This window comes from Macrobrachium rosenbergii, chromosome 19, assembly GCF_040412425.1.
Source record: "Macrobrachium rosenbergii isolate ZJJX-2024 chromosome 19, ASM4041242v1, whole genome shotgun sequence".
Classification (NCBI taxonomy): Eukaryota; Metazoa; Arthropoda; class Malacostraca; order Decapoda; family Palaemonidae; genus Macrobrachium; species Macrobrachium rosenbergii.
The window spans coordinates 2,392,504-2,410,641 of record NC_089759.1 but is presented as its reverse complement, the minus strand read 5'-3'; the positions used below and the strand labels follow the sequence as shown (position 1 = coordinate 2,410,641).

Genomic DNA, 18,138 nt, shown 5'->3' with positions numbered 1-18,138 from the left:
TATTATTATTATTATTATTATTATTATTATTATTATTATTATTATCATTCAGTAGATGAAATTTCTTCATATGGAGCAAGCACACCAAAGGGGCCATTGACTTGAAATTCAAGCTTCCAAAGAATATTATGTTGTTCACTGGAAAGAAGTAAGAGGAAGTAAAGGGAAATACAGAAAGAAGAGATACCACTTATTAAAAAATAAAAGGAAGAAAATAAATTAATAAAAAGATAAATAGATAAAAATGTATCAAAATGCAAGAAGAAAAATAGTGTTAGGGTATTATTAAATCTAATAGTGGTTCGTCAGTTCCTGATACATTTTTCGAAGGTTTTTGAGTAACTGAAATGAAAAATGGGTGATGTTTTGCAATATGTGAATACTTCGTTGACATTTGCATAATCTCTCACCTCATCTAGACATTCTTTCCTTATCACATTTCCCGACGATAGTCAAAACTCGTTATTCGTTTTTGCATCTTTCTATTGCTCTCAGCTTCCTGACAATCTATCCCATCTAAATCCCAGCAAAGATGCTAAACTAAGACAGAAAAAGCCCTATTGTGCATCGCTGAATCTTAGAACGGAAATAACGCTTAACGATTTTGCTTGGAAAGCCGTAGATCACCGTAGACACGCTTCCAGGGAAAGTGGTGTAGCACTGTACATGCAAGAAGGTCATTAAAGGATATTTTCTTAAAGGCTTGACATTCTTATTGTGCCTGCTGCTGCTGTGGCTTTTAGTCATACATCCAGAAAAAACTGTGTTTATTCATTTTCACTTCGTTGTTGGCAAATCTCCACTTGGTCCATAAAAGACACAGTGTTTACATCTGTTGTAATGTCAAAATAATGGTGAAATTTTCCTCAAACATTTTCTGCTGTTTTTGCTAGAATATATCTTTGACCAGTCATCCTCTTTCAAGACCAATGTTTGCCAGTATGTGGGCAAAACTCTCAGAGCAACATTTTCTGCTTTCCTTAGAAGCAGCTCTCGAGAGTTCGTCGTGGAAAATGAAGGAAATTCTGATCAAGCATCAGGTTTCAGGAGTCGGAATTCTCGTCTCTCCCAGGCGGTAGTGGATACATGTGGCCTTCCATTAATGCAGTTTTACGAATGTGTTTTTTCTATCCTAGCTAAACATCGAGATATTCAATAAATTTCCGCCATTTTTCATCAGTCAGAGCTTTATATCAGGTACTTCAGCGAGGTTCTCTGATAAAAAATAGAAAAGGAAAACTGATTTACGCAAGTAATGATTGATTGATTATAATATTTTGGCTGCCATGCCAAGAAGTGGAGCACTTTCAGCCACTCGGTGCTTAAGGAAGCGAAAAGCGAGAGTTGGAGCTGTTGGGATGCAAGACAAAGAGACGCGGAAAATAAAAGAGATGAAGTACAAGAATCGAAAGGTGGAACAGGAAGGAAGTATTAGTTAGAAAGGCTGGACAGCCAGGCTGAAGAAAGGACATTGGGGTAAAGGTAAAGTAAAAAACTTTTTAAAAGTTTGTGCAACTAAGGGCCGAAGGGTCTTTGGAAACGCCCTTCAGTGATGCCTGCAGTGCACCATATGAGCTGCTTTGAGCAAGTGTTAAATCATTTACTTCTAAACGTTTCCAGTAAGTTCTTTACAGTGTATAATCAAGGCCACCAAAAATAGATCTATCTTTTGGTAGTCTCGGTGTGATGCTGCATGAGCCGGGTCCCCTGAAACTTTAACAAGGGCCTGTCCTATATCTTTGCCAGACGCACGATTATGGATAACTTTAACCTTAAATAAAATTAAAACTATTAGGCTAGAGGGCTAGAATTTGGTATGTTTGATGACTAGAGGGTAGACGATAAGCACACCAATTTGCAGCCCTCTAGTTTCAGTATTTTTTAAGATCTGAGGGCGGACCAAAAAGTGCGGACAGAAAAAGTGCGGACGGACACACAAAGTCAACACAATAGTTTTCTTTTACAGAACACTAAAAGACGTATAAATTCGAGATGAACATCTACAGAACGAAAATCTTCACTCGGCCAAATCGCTCCATGACATTCAAATCGGAAGAAAACTCTCACAGTCGAGAAAGCACACAAACTCATCCATCAATTTCCCCCTTGCATTATTCCGATGGACTGACAGACTCTGCAGTCCCTCAGAGTTCGTCTAAAAGCTGAAAGGCTTCATCTGCCCTTCCATTTGTCTTCATCAGTGTCTCTAGCTCTAGAGGAATCTTATCGCACGACTGTTCCTTACAGATTCACGAGTATGTTTTGTATATATTTAAGTTACAGTCTGCAAGAAGAAGAAATATCAAGCTGTTTTTGTTTAGCAATCTCCAAGTATTTACACAATAATAAAAAAAAATGAGTAAGTTTAGTAGTAAATGCTTCAGCATGGAGTTCGGTGCAGATTATTGTGGTAACCTTGATGAGAAAAACGGGGAAAGAAAGCATGCAATGACACACCTGAGAGAGAGAGAGAGAGAGAGAGAGAGAGAGAGAGAGAGAGAGAGAGAGAGAGAGAGAGAGAGAATATAAAGAATGTTATTTACTTCATTTCTCTATATTTTAGACCTTCCTCTTTGAGTGTCTTTTTAAACACTGACTTATTCTCTCTCTCTCTCTCTCTCTCTCTCTCTCTCTCTCTCTCTCTCTCTCTCTCTCTCTCTCTCTCTCTTTTCTCGTGACACACAGGAATCTCTTCTCGATTCCAGACTGACGTCCTGAACTTAGAACGGAATATCAGAGGCCTTGCGCAATCCCTCAGCAAATTTACTGAGGTTGGTTGAAAAGGGAGAAAAGGTTTTAGAAAGAAAGGGTCTCATTTTCAGGAAGTCTTGGAGTTCATACAAGACAGGAGCCCAATGTTGTGAACTTCTGGAAGTTTCCTGCACATGGGGTTTCATTCATGACTCATGAGTCAAAGACTGAACGTGTCATTGACAGTTGTTTCGGGCGGTTCACCCCACGGTTCATTTTTGCTAGGTCTGTGAACCGCTCCTAGATTACAGCACATAAATCTACTCAACTAGAAATGAGGCAGGCAAAATGGGGTATATCTAGCAACTGCATCCATAAAGACTTGCTAAAACAATTGAAGACTGCACATTTACGGAGCCACCATTTCCAAAGGCGAAAAAAGGAGTATTTTAACATCTTTTATATCTGAGTTAGCATTTTTAAGGTGAGGATCTTAGACATTCGTCCTACAACAAAGATAGATTTAAAATAGGATTTCTGAAAGTTTTAGATCTTTGACGGTCAAAAGATTATTTGTATAAGAAAGTGTTAATGTCTTATGTGTTTATGTGAGTGTGTATATGTCTTCAAATGTTTTTTTCATAGATGTATATGTGCACTGTTGCCTATTTTTATTTGGTTGCTCAAACCCAACAGAAGAGAGGGGAAATTGAGAAAAACAAAGTTGGGGTGCATTAGCAATTCCTGTGGTCCGAAAAGGTGCAGTTGAATATCTGGTAATTCTACTTCTATATACAACTGTAGTTGAGTGGATTGAGCATTGGCCAGCCCTTCAGCAGCCAGTGGTTCAAATACCCTAAGTAGGTTATAGTTAACACCTGTTTTCAGGTGATTTTACCTGTTTATAACACGATCATTTCACACATATATAGAAGACTATATCAGTTGTATTGTGGATTTGGACGCTGGCGAACATCTTAATACATAAGGAAAAAGAATTTCAAAAGCTCTCCTACAAAGAACAAAGAAAGGACAAATAACATCCTGGAGATGAATTCAAAATATATTATTATCAAATCTAAATGTTCATCTTAGGGAATAACCAGTTCATCGCCTTTCATCAGCAAGATATGACATTAATCATAGGAGGAGGACCTGGGAGCTTGGTATCCATTGGAAACAGAAGCCTGAGGTCTTGGGTACCGAGCTTCTCCCTCGTAGGTGACCTCGGCCAAGAAACCTGAGTCTCCATTGACCTCGTACGTGACCTTCTGAAGACGGCCGTCGGGAAGAAGCACCGAATAAGACCCGTCAGTGTTATCGCCCCTTCGGGATTCCTGGTGGCCGAAGTCGTTGCCTGATGGGCGGTCCTTCACCTCGTACTCGAAGTCGTAGCGAGCTGGAGGCTGAGAAGGAATGAAGGAGTACAGATAAGGGAGTGCTGGATAAAGGAGTGGGGATTGTTATATAGGCATCTTATATATTCGATGTTTCTCTGTTGCACACTTGGTAAAATTAGAGGGAAATTAGACTTACGAAACGTCCGTTGCCGTTGTTGAAACCATTAGGTCTTCCGTAGGACTGTGAGGGTGGAGGAGGAGGTCCGTAGGATCTGGGAGACTCTGCAGCAGCAACTGCCAATATGACTGCCAAGAATAGTGCCTGTACAAGAGTGCAATTTCCCATTTAGTCCCAACTGACAAATATCAACGAAGATTTATGATTCACGTTGAAACATTCTCTTAGGAAGATTGTATCCATATGCTCTAGAAACTAACAAACTGAATAATATTAAACCTGATACTAGAAAACGACACACCTTTTGCAGTAGTAGCCTGCCTGGTGCTGCAGTTCTTGCTAGCAACACTAGGAAGGCGCCTCTTCCAAAAAGTGTATTGTTATCTATTATAGGTTCAATACTACTCACTTTGATGGGAGTTTTATCTTGGCTATAACTAGAATGTGGAAGACATGGCCTAGTTTAAGCGAGGAGCAAATTCATTCCTGCTCTCTGCTGTGGTTTCATAATTATCAGTTGTATGGGTTTTATTTCCTATTCCCTCATATTTATCTGTTTATCACCTCTTCCTACAACTTGTCTCTCTCTGCAGGCTGATTTCCCTTTAGTGTCCTCTTGGGTTTATCATAGTCTGTTGACTCTGTCCATAAGGGTTTTCAGCAGAAGATTTAAATTAAGAAAGAAAGAAAGAAACTATTTACCTTCATTTCCATGATGCTGGATACCAATCACAAGAGGAAGAAGAAGAAGAACTGATACCGAGGAAGGAGTTCGATCCCTTTTATACCCAAGAGGATCCTCCCACTCGTCTCCTTCAGCAGATTCGCGACCACAAGTCAGTCACGAAGAGGATCTGATCCTTTGATGAATCTTCTTGACACCCTTCTTATTAATATGTCACCGACGGCTTCTACTTTTAATGCTTCCGGTAACGGTTCATAAAGTAGGTCATTGGGACGTTGAAATTTTTTATAACAGAAGGACATTTCTTCAAGTGGTGGGATTAGATGGATGTCTTTATTACTTTTTTATTCTGAATGAGGTTTCCCTACAACTTTAGTTATTACCATACATAACGAGTTACATGTGACAGTTCAATGACTCATTATTACTCTTAAGAAGTACAAGGATCAAAAGGTGGAACAGGGGCAAAACCTCCACAGTTGCGCTTAACAAGTATTAGTTAGAGAGGTTGGACAGCAAAACTGAACCAGGGAATCGAGAATGGAGGTAAAGTAAAACGCTCTTAAAAAGTTTGTGCAACTTAGGGCTGAAAGGACTCTGAAAACGCCCTTCAGTGATGCCTACAGTGCACCATGTGAGCTGCTTTCAGCAAGTTTTAAGTCATTTACTTCTAAACGTTTGCAGTGAGTTCTGTGCAGCATATAATCAAGGCCAATGAAAATGGATCTATCTGTTGGTAGTCTCGGTATGATGCTGTATGAGCCGCGGCTCATGAATCTTTAACCACGGCTCGGTGGTGGCCTCTCCTAAATCTTTGCAAGACGCACGATCATGTCTAACTTTAACCTTAAATAAATAAAAAAAAACTACTAAGTCTAGAGGGCTGCAATTTGGTATATATGATGACTGGAGGATGGAGATTCAAAATACCAATTTGCTGCCCTCTACCTTCACTATATTTTAAGATCTGAGGGCGGACACCAAAAGTGCGGACGGGCACACAAAACCGGCACAATAGTTTTCTTTTACAAAAAATAAAAACATATAAAGGAGAAATTAACCTCTACAGAACGAAATCCTGGACTCGGTCAAATCGCTCCATGACATTCAACTTGGAAGAAAACTGATCTCACAATCGAGAAGCCACAGAACTTCATCCATCAATTTCCCCCTTGCATTAATCCGATGGACTGACAGACTCTGCAGTCCCTCAGACTTCGTCTAAAAGCTGAAAGGCTTCATCTGCCCTTCCATTTGTCTTCATCAGTGTCTCTAGCTCCAGAGGAATCTTATCGCACGACTGTTCCTTAGAGATTCATGAGTATATTTTATATATATTTAAGTTACAGTCTGCAAAAAGAAGATATATCAAGCTGTTTTTGTTTATTATCAGCCAGTATTTACAGAAATCGATTTAATGTCTTGGATACTTCAATAATAAAAAAAATGGATAAGTTTGGTAGCAAATACTTCAACATGAAGTCCGGTGCAGATTATTGTGGTAACCTTGATGAGAAAAACGGGGAGGGAAAGCATGCAAAGACACGCCTGAGAGAGAGAGAGAGAGAGAGAGAGAGAGAGAGAGAGAGAGAGAGAGAGAGGAGCAAGTCTGGCGAGATACGATGGGAAAAACGAATTAAGAAAATTAATAAGAAGGTAATTATAGATGAAGGTATGAAGAGTGTTATCAATTTCATTTCTCTGTATTTTAGACATTTCTCTTTGAGTATCTTGTAAACACTGACTTATTCTCTCTCTCTCTCTCTCTCTCTCTCTCTCTCTCTCGTGACACACAAGAATCTCTCCTCGATTCCAGACTGACGTCCTGAACTTGGAACGGACTATCAGAGGCCTTGTGGAATCCCTCAAAACATTTACGGAGGTTCGATGAAAAGGGAGAAGAGGTTTTAGAAAGAAAGGGACTCATTTTCAGGAGGCCTTGGAGCTCATACAAGACAGGAGCCCGATGGTGTGAACTTATGGAAGTTTCCTGCACATGGGGTTTCATTCATGACTCATGAGTCAAAGACTGAACGTGTCAGTTTTTCGGGCTGTTCAGCCCCCGGTTCATTTTTGCAAGGTCTGTGAACCGCTCCTAGATTATAGACCATGAATCTACCCAACTGGAAATGAGGCAGGCAAAATGGAGTAGGTCAAGCAACTGCATCTATAAGAACTTGCTAAAACAATTGAAGACTGCAAATTTACGGAGCCACCATTTCCAAAGGCGAAAAAAAATGCATATGTGAAAATCCTGTTTTATATTTAAGTTAGCATTTTTAGGATGAGGTTCCAATACATTCGTCTTACGACAAAGGAATATTTAAAATCCACCATATCTGAGGGCTTTAGACCTTTGACGGTCCAGAGATTATTTTACAAGAAAAGTGTTAATGTCTTCTGAGTGTTTATGTGATTGTATTTATGTTTTCGAATGGTTTTTTCCATAGATGTATATGTGCACTGTTACCTATTTTTATTTGGTTGCTCAAAACCAACAGGAGAGAGGGGAAACTGAGAAAAACATAGTTGGGGTGCATTAGCAATTCCTATGGTTCCAAAAGATGCAGTTGAATATCTGGTTACTCTCCTTCTATACCCTCTGTGTTTGAGGGGATTAAGCGTTGGCAGCTCTTTCAGCACCCAGTGGTTCAAATACCTTAAGTAGGTTATGGTTAGCACCTGTTTTCAGGTGATTTTGCCTCTCTATAATATGATTATTTCACATACAGGAGACTGCATCAGTTATATTGTGTATTTGGATGCTGGCGAACATCTCAATACATAAGGAAAAAGAACAAAGAAGGAACAAATAACACTCTGGAGATAAATTCAAAATATATTATTATCAAATCTAAATGTTCATCTTAAGGAATAACCAGTTCATCGCCTTTCATCAGCAAGATATGACATTAATCATAGGAGGAGGACCTGGGTGCTTGGTATCCATTGGAAACTGAGGCCTGAGGTCTTGGGTACCGAGCTTCTCCCTCGTAGGTGACCTCGGCCAAGAAACCTGAGTCTCCATTGACCTCGTACGTGACCTTCTGAAAGCGGCCGTCGGGAAGAAGCACCGAATAAGACCCGTCAGTGTTGTCGCCCCTTCGGGATTCCTGGTGGCCGAAGTCGTTGCCTGATGGGCGGTCCTTCACCTCGTACTCGAAGTCGTAGCGAGCTGGAGGCTGAGAAGGAATGAAGGAGTACAGATAAGGACTACTGGATAAAGGAGTTTGGGATTCTTATGAAGGCATCTGATATATTCGATGTTTCTCTGTTGCACACTTGGTAAAATTAGAGGGAAATTAGACTTACGAAACGTCCGTTGCCGTTGTTGAAACCATTAGGTCTTCCGTAGGACTGTGAGGAAGGAGGAGGAGGTCCGTAGGATCTGGGAGACTCTGCAGCAGCAACTGCCAATATGGCTGCCAAGAATAGTGCCTGTACAAGAGAGCAATTTCTCATTTAGTCCCAGCAGACAAATATCAACGAAGATTTATGATTCACGTTGAAACATTCTCTTAGGAAGATTGTATCCATATGCTCTAGAAACTAACAAACTGAATAATATTAACCCTGATACTAGAAAACGACATACCTTTTGCAACAGCTGCCTGCCTAGTGTTGCACTTCTTGCTAGCAACACTAGGAAGGAGCCTCTTCCAAACAGTGTGTTATTTTCTAGTATCAGGTTCAATACTACTTACTCACTTTGATGGGAGACTTAGCCTAGTGCAATTGTGAAATCTTCTGATTTCCAAATGTTTAAGCAAGGAGCAAATTCATTCTGCTCTCTGCTGTGCTTTCATGAATATCAGGTGTATCGATTTATTTTCTATTTCCTCATGTTTATCTATTTATCACCTTTCCCTATACCTCGTCTCTCTCTGCAGGCTGATTTCCCTTTAGTGTCCTCTTGGGTTCATAGTCTGTTGACTGTCTATAAGGGTTTTCAGCAGAAGATTTCAATTGAGTAAGAAAGAAACTATTTACCTTCATTTCCATGATGCTGGACACCAATCACAAGAGGAAGAAGAAGAAAAACTGATGCCGAGGAAGGAGTTCGATCCCTTTTATACCCAAGAGGATCCTCCCACTCGTCTCCTTCAGCAGATTCGCGACCACAAGTCAGTCACGAAGAGGATCTGATCCTTTGATGAATCTTCCTGACACCCTTCTTATTAATATGTCACCGACGGCTTCTACTTTTAATGCTTCCGGTAACGGTTCATAAAGTAGGTCATTGGGACGTTGAAATTTTTTATAACAGAAGGACATTTCTTCAAGTGGTGGGATTAGATGGATGTCTTTATTACTTTTTTTATTCTGAATGAGGTTTCCCTACAACTTTAGTTATTACCATACATAACGCGTTACATGTGACAGTTCAATGACTCATTATTACTCTTAAGAAGTACAAGGATCAAAAGGTGGAACAGGGGCAAAACCTCCACAGTTGCGCTTAACAAGTATTAGTTAGAGAGGTTGGACAGCAAAACTGAACCAGGGAATCGAGAATGGAGGTAAAGTAAAACGCTCTTAAAAAGTTTGTGCAACTAAGGGCAGAAGAGACTCTGTAAACGCCCTTCAGTGATGCCTACAGTGCACCATGTGAGCTGCTTTCAGCAAGTTTTAAGTCATTTACTTCTAAACGTTTCCAGTGAGTTCTGTACAGCGTATAATCAAGGCCAATGAAAATGGATCTATCTGTTGGTAGTCTCGGTATGATGCTGTATGAGCCGCGGCTCATGAATCTTTAACCACGGCTCGGTGGTGGCCTCTCCTAAATCTTTGCAAAAAGCACGATCATGTCTAACTTTAACCTTAAATAAAAAAAAAACTACTGAGTCTGGAGGGCTACAATTTGGTATATATAATGACTGGAGGATGGAGATTCAAAATACCAATTTGCAGCCCTCTAGCTTCGCTATTTTTTAAGATCTGAGGGCGGACAACAAAAGTGCGGACGGACACACAAAACCGGCACAATAGTTTTCTTTTACAAAAAATAAAAACATATAAAGGAGAAATTAACATTTACAGAACGAAATCCTGGACTCGGTCAAATCGCTCCATGACATTCAACTCGGAAGAAAACTGATCTCACAATCGAGAAGCCACACAACCTCATCCATCAATTTCCCCCTTGCATTAATAAGATGGTCTGACAGACTCTGCAGTCCCTCAGGGTTCGTCTAAAAGCTGAAAGGCTTCATCTGCCCCTCATTCCATCTTTATCAGTTTGTCAGCTCCAGAGAAATTTTATCGCACGACTGTTCCTCAAAGAGTCACGAGTATATTTTGTATATATTTAAGTTACAGTCTGCAAAAACAAGAAATATCAAGCTGTTTTTGTTTATTATCAGCCAGTATTTACAAAAATCAGTTTAATGTCCTCGATAGCGCAATAATAAAACAAAATGGATAAGTTTGGTAGCAAATGCTTCAACATGAAGTTCGGTGCAGATTATTGTGGTAACCTTGATGAGAAAAACGGGGAGGGAAAGCATCCAAAGACACGCCTGAGAGAGAGAGAGAGAGAGAGAGAGAGAGAGAGAGAGAGAGAGAGAGAGAGAAGCAGGTTTGGTGAGATAGAATAGGAAAAATGAACTAAGAAATAAAAAGCAACTTCATTTCTCTGTATTTTAGACATTTCTCTTTGAGTATCCTTGTAAACACTGACTTATTCTCTCTCTCTCTCTCTCTCTCTCTCTCTCTCTCTCTCTCTCTCTCTCTTTTCTCGTGACACACAGGAATCTCTCCTCGATTCCAGACTGACATCCTGAACTTAGAACGGAATATCAAAGGTCTTGTGCAATCCCTCAATACATTTACGGAGGTTGGATGAAAATGAAGGAGATGTTTTAAAAAGAAAGGGCCTCATTTTCAGGAAGCCTTGGAGCTCATACAAGACAGAAGCCCGGTGTTGCGAACTTATGGAAGTTTCCAGCACATGGTGTTCATTCATGACTCATGAGTCAAAGACTGAACGTGTCAGTGACAGTTGTTTCGGGCGGTTCAGCCCTCGGTTTATTTTTGCGAGGTCCTTGAACCACTCCCAGATGATCGCCCATGAATCTACTCAACGGGAAATGAGTCAAGCAAAAATGGGGTAGTTCAAGCAACTGCACCCATAAAGGCTTCCTAAAACAATTGAAGACTGCAAATTTACGGAGCCACCATTTCCCAAGGTGAAAAAAAGCAGTATTTTAAAATTTTCTCTTATATCTGAGTTAACATTTTTAAGATGAGGTTCCAATATATTCGTCCTACGACAAAGGAATATTTAAAACCCACCATATCTGAATGTTTTAGGTCTTTGCCGGTCAAAAGATTATTTGTATATGAAACGTGTTAATGTCTTATCTGTGTTTATGTGAATGTGTACATGTTTTTAAATGGCTTTTTCCATAGATGCATATGTGCACTGTTGCCTGCTTTTATTTGGTTACTCAAACCCAACAGAAGAGAGGGGAAATTGAGAAAAAACATAGCTGGGGTGCATTAGCAATTCCATTGGTTCCAAAAGATGCAGTTGAATACCTGGTTACTCTCCTTCTATACCTCCTGTAGTTCAGTGGGTTAAGCGTTGGCCACTACTTTCCACAGCCAGTGGTTCAAATACCTTAAGTAGGTTATGGGTAGCACCTGTTTTCAGGTGATTTTGCCTCTCTATAATATGATTATTTCACATACAGAAGACTGGATCAATTGTACTGTGTATTTGGATGATGGCGAACATCTCAATACATAAGGAAAAAGAATTTCAAGAGCTCTCCTACAAAGAACAAAGAAGGAACAAATAACACTCTGGAGATAAATTCAAAATATATTATTATCAAATCTAAATGTTCATCTTAAGGAATAACCAGTTCATCGCCTTTCATCAGCAAGATATGACATTAATCATAGGAGGAGGACCTGGGTGCTTGGTATCCATTAGAAACTGAAGCCTGAGGTCTTGGGTACCGAGCTTCTCCCTCGTAGGTGACCTCGGCCAAGAAACCTGAGTCTCCATTGACCTCGTACGTGACCTTCTGAAAGCGGCCGTCGGGAAGAAGCACCGAATAAGACCCGTCAGTGTTGTCGCCCTTCGGGATTCCTGGTGGCCGAAGTCGTTGCCTGATGGGCGGTCCTTCACCTCGTACTCGAAGTCGTAGCGAGCTGGAGGCTGAGAAGGAATGAAGGAGTACAGATAAGGACTACTGGATAAAGGAGTTTGGGATTCTTATGAAGGCATCTGATATATTCGATGTTTCTCTGTTGCACACTTGGTAAAATTAGAGAGAGATTACACTTACGAAACGTCCGTTGCCGTTGTTGAAACCATTAGGTGTGCCGTAGGACTGTGAGGGTGGAGGAGGAGGAGGTCCGTAGGATCTGGGAGACTCTGCAGCAGCAACTGCCAATATGGCTGCCAAGAATAGTGCCTGTACAAGAGAGTAATTTACCATTTAGTCAGAGCAGACAAATATCAACGAAGATTTACGATTCACGTTGAAACATCCTCTTGGGAAGAATGTATCCATATGCTCTAGAAACTAACAAATTGAATAATATTAAATATGGTCTAGAAAACGACACACCTTTTGCAGTAGCAGCCTGTCTAGTGTTGCAGTTCTTGCTAGCAACACTAAGAAGGCGCCTCTCCCAAATATTGTGTCATTTTCTAGTATCATGTTCAATACTACTCACTTTGATGGGAGTTTTATCTTGCCTACAACTAAAATGTGGAAGACTTAGCCTAGTGTAGTTGTGGAATTTTCTGATTTCCAAATGTCTAAGCAAGGAGTAAATTCATTCCTGCTGTCTACTGTAATTTCATGAATATCAGGTGTATCGGTTTTATTTTCCTTTCCCTCATATTTATCTATGTATCCCCTTATCCTGTAACTTATATCTCTCTACAGGCTGATTTCCCTTTGGAAACCTTTTGGGTTCATAGTCTGTTGACTGTCTATAAGGGTTTTAAGCAGATTTAAATTGAGAGAGAAAGAAACTATTTACCTTCATTTCCATGATGCTGGACACCAATCACAAAAGGAGGAAGAAGAAGAACTGATGCCGAGGAAGGAGTTCGATCCCTTTTATACCCAAGAGGATCCTCCCACTCGTCTCCTTCAGCAGATTCGCGACCACAAGTCAGTCACGAAGAGGATCTAATCCTTTGATGAATCTTCTTGACACCCTTCTTATTAATATGTCACCGACGGCTTCTACTTTTAATGCTTCCGGTAACGGTTCATAAAGTAGGTCATTGGGACGTTGAAATTTTTTATAACTGAAGGACATTTCTTCAAGTGGTGGGATTAGATGGATGTCTTTATTACTTTTTTATTCTGAATGAGGTTTCCCTACAACTTTAGTTATTACCATGCATAACGAGTTACATGTGACAGTTCAATGACTCATTATTACTCTTAAGAAGTACAAGGATCAAAAGGTGGAACAGGGGCAAAACCCCTACAGTTGCGCTTAACAAGTATTAGTTAGAGAGGTTGGACAGCAAAACTGAACCAGGGAATCGAGAATGGAGGTAAAGTAAAACGCTCTTAAAAAGTTTGTGCAACTAAGGGCTGAAAGGACTCTGAAAACGCCCTTCAGTGATGCCTACAGTGCACCACGTGAGCTGCTTTCAGCAAGTTTTAAGTCATTTACTTCTAAACGTTTCCAGTGAGTTCTGTACAGCGTATAATCAAGGCCAATGAAAATGGATCTATCTGTTGGTAGTCTCGGTATGATGCTGTATGAGCCGCGGCTCATGAAACTTTAACCACGGCTCCGTGGTGGCCTCTCCTAAATCCTTGCAAGACGCACGATCATGTCTAACTTTAACCTTAAATAAGATAAAAACTACTGCGTCTAGAGGGCTGCAATTTGGTATATATGATGACTGAAGGATGGAGATTCAAAATACCAATTTGCAGCCCTCTAGCTTCGCTATTTTTTAAGATCTGAGGGCGGACATCAAAAGTGCGAACGGACACACAAAACCGGCACAATAGTTTTCTTTTACAAAAAATAAGAACATATAAAGAAGAAATTAACCTCTACAGAACGAAATCCTGGACTCGGTCGAATCGCTCCATGACATTCAACTTGGAAGAAAACTTATCTCACAATCGAGAAGCCACAGAACCTCATCCATCAATTTCCCCCTTGCATTAATCCGATGGACTGACAGACTCTGCAGTCCCTCAGACTTCGTCTAAAAGCTGAAAGGCTTCATCTGCCCTTCCATTTGTCTTCATCAGTGTCTCTAGCTCCAGAGGAATCTTATCGCACGACTGTTCCTTAGAATTTCACGAGTATATTTTGTATACAGTATATTTAAGTTACAGTCTGCAAGAAGAAGAAATATCATGCTGTTTTTGTTTATCTTTCCGTCAGTATTTACAGAAATCGATTTAATGTCTTGGATACTTCAATAATAAAAAAAAAAATGGATAAGTTTGGTAGCAAATGCTTCAACATGAAGTTCGGTGCAGATTATTGTGGTAACCTTGATGAGAAAAACGGGGAGGGAAAGCATGCAAAGACACGCCTGAGAGAGAGAGAGAGAGAGAGAGAGAGAGAGAGAGAGAGAGAGAGGAGCAAGTCTGGCGAGATACAATGGGAAAAACGAATTAAGAAAATTAATAAGAAGGTAATTATAGATGAAGATATGAAGAGTGTTATCAATTTCATTTCTCTGTATTTTAGACATTTCTCTTTGAGTATCTTGTAAACACTGACTTATTTCTCTCTCTCTCTCTCTCTCTCTCTCTCTCTCTCTCTCTCTCTCTCTCTCGTGACACACAAGAATCTCTCCTCGATTCCAGACTGACGTCCTGAACTTGGAACGGACTATCAGAGGCCTTGTGGAATCCCTCAAAACATTTACGGAGGTTCGATGAAAAGGGAGAAGAGGTTTTAGAAAGAAAGGGACTCATTTTCAGGAGGCCTTGGAGCTCATACAAGACAGGAGCCCGATGGTGTGAACTTATGGAAGTTTCTTGCACATGGGGTTTCATTCATGACTCATGAGTCAAAGACTGAACGTGTCAGTTTTTCGGGCTGTTCAGCCCCCGGTTCATTTTTGCAAGGTCTGTGAACCGCTCCTAGATTATAGACCATGAATCTACCCAACTGGAAATGAGGCAGGCAAAATGGGGTAGGTCAAGCAACTGCATCTATAAGAACTTGCTAAAACAATTGAAGACTGCAAATTTACGGAGCCACCATTTCCAAAGGCGAAAAAATGCATATGTGAAAATCCTGTTTTATATTTAAGTTAGCATTTTTAGGATGAGGTTCCAATACATTCGTCTTACGACAAAGGAATATTTAAAATCCACCATATCTGAGGGCTTTAGACCTTTGACGGTCGAGAGATTATTTTTACAAGAAAAGTGTTAATGTCTTCTGAGTGTTTATGTGATTGTATTTATGTTTTCGAATGGTTTTTTCCATAGATGTATATGAGCACTGTTACCTATTTTTATTTGGTTGCTCAAAACCAACAGGAGAGAGGGGAAACTGAGAAAAACATAGTTGGGGTGCATTAGCAATTCCTATGGTTCCAAAAGATGCAGTTGAATATCTGGTTACTCTCCTTCTATACCCTCTGTGTTTGAGGGGATTAAGCGTTGGCAGCTCTTTCAGCACCCAGTGGTTCAAATACCTTAAGTAGGTTATGGTTAGCACCTGTTTTCAGGTGATTTTGCCTCTCTATAATATGATTATTTCACATAAAGGAGACTGCATCAGTTATATTGTGTATTTGGATGCTGGCGAACATCTCAATACATAAGGAAAAAGAACAAAGAAGGAACAAATAACACTCTGGAGATAAATTCAAAATATATTATTATCAAATCTAAATGTTCATCTTAAGGAATAACCAGTTCATCGCCTTTCATCAGCAAGATATGACATTAATCATAGGAGGAGGACCTGGGTGCTTGGTATCCATTGGAAACTGAGGCCTGAGGTCTTGGGTACCGAGCTTCTCCCTCGTAGGTGACCTCGGCCAAGAAACCTGAGTCTCCATTGACCTCGTACGTGACCTTCTGAAAGCGGCCGTCGGGAAGAAGCACCGAATAAGACCCGTCAGTGTTGTCGCCCCTTCGGGATTCCTGGTGGCCGAAGTCGTTGCCTGATGGGCGGTCCTTCACCTCGTACTCGAAGTCGTAGCGAGCTGGAGGCTGAGAAGGAATGAAGGAGTACAGATAAGGACTACTGGATAAAGGAGTGGGGATTGTTATATAGGCATCTTATATATTCGATGTTTCTCTGTTGCACACTTGGTAAAATTAGAGGGAAATTAGGCTTACGAAACGTCCGTTGCCGTTGTTGAAACCATTAGGTCTTCCGTAGGACTGTGAGGGTGGAGGAGGAGGTCCGTAGGATCTGGGAGACTCTGCAGCAGCAACTGCCAATATGGCTGCCAAGAATAGTGCCTGTACAAGAGAGCAATTTCCCATTTAGTCCCAGCAGACAAATATCAACGAAGATTTATGATTCACGTTGAAACATTCTCTTAGGAAGATTGTATCCATATGCTCTAGAAACTAACAAATTGAATAATATTAAACCTGGTACTAGAAAACGACACACCTTTTGCAACAGCTGCCTACCTAGTGTTGCACTTCTTGCTAGCAACACTAGGAAGGCGCCTCTCCCAAACAGTGTGTTATTTTCTAGTATCACGTTCAATACTACTTACTCACTTTGATGGGAGACTTAGCCTAGTGCAATTGTGAAATCTTCTGATTTCCAAATGTTTAAGCAAGGATCAAATTCATTCTGCTCTCTGCTGTGCTTTCATGAATATCAGGTGTATCGATTTATTTTCTATTTCCTCATGTTTATCTATTTATCACCTTTCCCTATACCTCGTCTCTCTGTGCAGGCTGATTTCCCTTTAGTGTCCTCTTGGGTTCATAGTCTGTTGACTGTCTATAAGGGTTTTCAGCAGAAGATTTCAATTGAGTAAGAAAGAAACTTTTTACCTTCATTTCCATGATGCTGGACACCAATCACAAGAGGAAGAAGAAGAAGAACTGATGCCGAGGAAGGAGTTCGATCCCTTTTATACCCAAGAGGATCCTCCCACTCGTCTCCTTCAGCAGATTCGCGACCACAAGTCAGTCACGAAGAGGATCTGATCCTTTGATGAATCTTCCTGACACCCTTCATATTAATATGTCACCGACGTCTTCTATTTTTAATGCTTCCGGTAACGGTTCATAAAGTAGGTCATTGGGACGTTGAAATTTTTTATAACAGAAGGACATTTCTTCAAGTGGTGGGATTAGATGGATGTCTTTATTACTTTTTTATTCTGAATGACGTTTCCCTACAACTTTAGTTATTACCATGCATAACGAGTTACATGTGACAGTTCAATGACTCATTATTACTCTTAAGAAGTACAAGGATCAAAAGGTGGAACAGGGGCAAAACCCCCACAGTTGCGCTTAACAAGTATTAGTTAGAGAGGTTGGACAGCAAAATTGAACTAGGGAATTGAGAATGGAGTTAGAGTAAAAGGCTCTTAAAAAGTTTGTGCAACTAAGGGCAGAAGAGACTCTGAAAACGCCCTTCAGTGATGCGTACAGTGCACCACGTGAGCTGCTTTCAGCAAGTTTTAAGTCATTTACTTCTAAACGTTTCCAGTGAGTTCTGTACAGCGTATAATCAAGGCCAATGAAAATGGATCTATCTGTTGGTAGTCTCGGTATGATGCTGTATGAGCCGCGGCTCATGAAACTTTAACCACGGTTCGGTGGTGGCCTCTCCTAAATCTTTGCAAGACGCATGATTGTGGCTAACTTTAACCTTAAATAAAATAAAAACTACTGAGTCTAGAGGGCTACAATTTGGTATATATGATGACTGGAGGGTGGAGGATCAGAATACCAATTTGCAGCCCTCTAGCTTCACTATTTTTTAAGATCTGAGGGCGGACACCAAAAGTGCGGACGGACTCACAAAACCGGCACAATAGTTTTCTTTTACAGAAAACTAAAAACGTATAAAGAAGAAATTAACCTCTACAGAACGAAATCCTGGACTCGGTCAAATCGCTCCATGACATTCAACTCGGAAGAAAACTGATCTCACAATCGAGAAGCCACACAACCTCATCCATCAATTTCCCCCCTTGCATTAATAAGGTGGTCTGACAGCTCTGCAGTCCCTCAGGGTTCGTCTAAAAGCTGAAAGGCTTCATCTACCCCTCATTCCATCTTTATCAGTTTGTC

General features: G+C 40.5%; 3 protein-coding genes across 3 annotated transcripts; all 3 read right to left on the bottom strand.

The window, feature by feature from the left end:
- Positions 1-3,827: 3,827 nt before the first annotated feature.
- On the bottom strand, positions 3,828-4,377 carry LOC136848391 (pro-resilin-like). Its single transcript, XM_067120685.1, has 2 exons — positions 4,228-4,377; positions 3,828-4,097 (listed from the first exon to the last, which is right to left on the bottom strand). Exons 1-2 carry the CDS (start codon positions 4,375-4,377, stop codon positions 3,828-3,830), a joined length of 420 nt encoding a protein of 139 aa, XP_066976786.1.
- Positions 4,378-7,806: 3,429 nt separating this feature from the next.
- Positions 7,807-12,910, bottom strand: LOC136848390 (pro-resilin-like). Its single transcript, XM_067120684.1, has 4 exons — positions 12,899-12,910; positions 12,193-12,321; positions 8,207-8,332; positions 7,807-8,076 (listed from the first exon to the last, which is right to left on the bottom strand). The coding sequence occupies exons 1-4, from the start codon at positions 12,908-12,910 to the stop codon at positions 7,807-7,809; spliced, it is 537 nt and encodes a 178-aa protein (XP_066976785.1).
- A 2,897-nt stretch (positions 12,911-15,807) lies between these two features.
- Positions 15,808-16,896, bottom strand: LOC136848389 (pro-resilin-like). Its single transcript, XM_067120683.1, has 3 exons — positions 16,768-16,896; positions 16,207-16,332; positions 15,808-16,077 (listed from the first exon to the last, which is right to left on the bottom strand). The coding sequence occupies exons 1-3, from the start codon at positions 16,894-16,896 to the stop codon at positions 15,808-15,810; spliced, it is 525 nt and encodes a 174-aa protein (XP_066976784.1).
- Between the last annotated feature and the right edge of the window lie 1,242 nt (positions 16,897-18,138).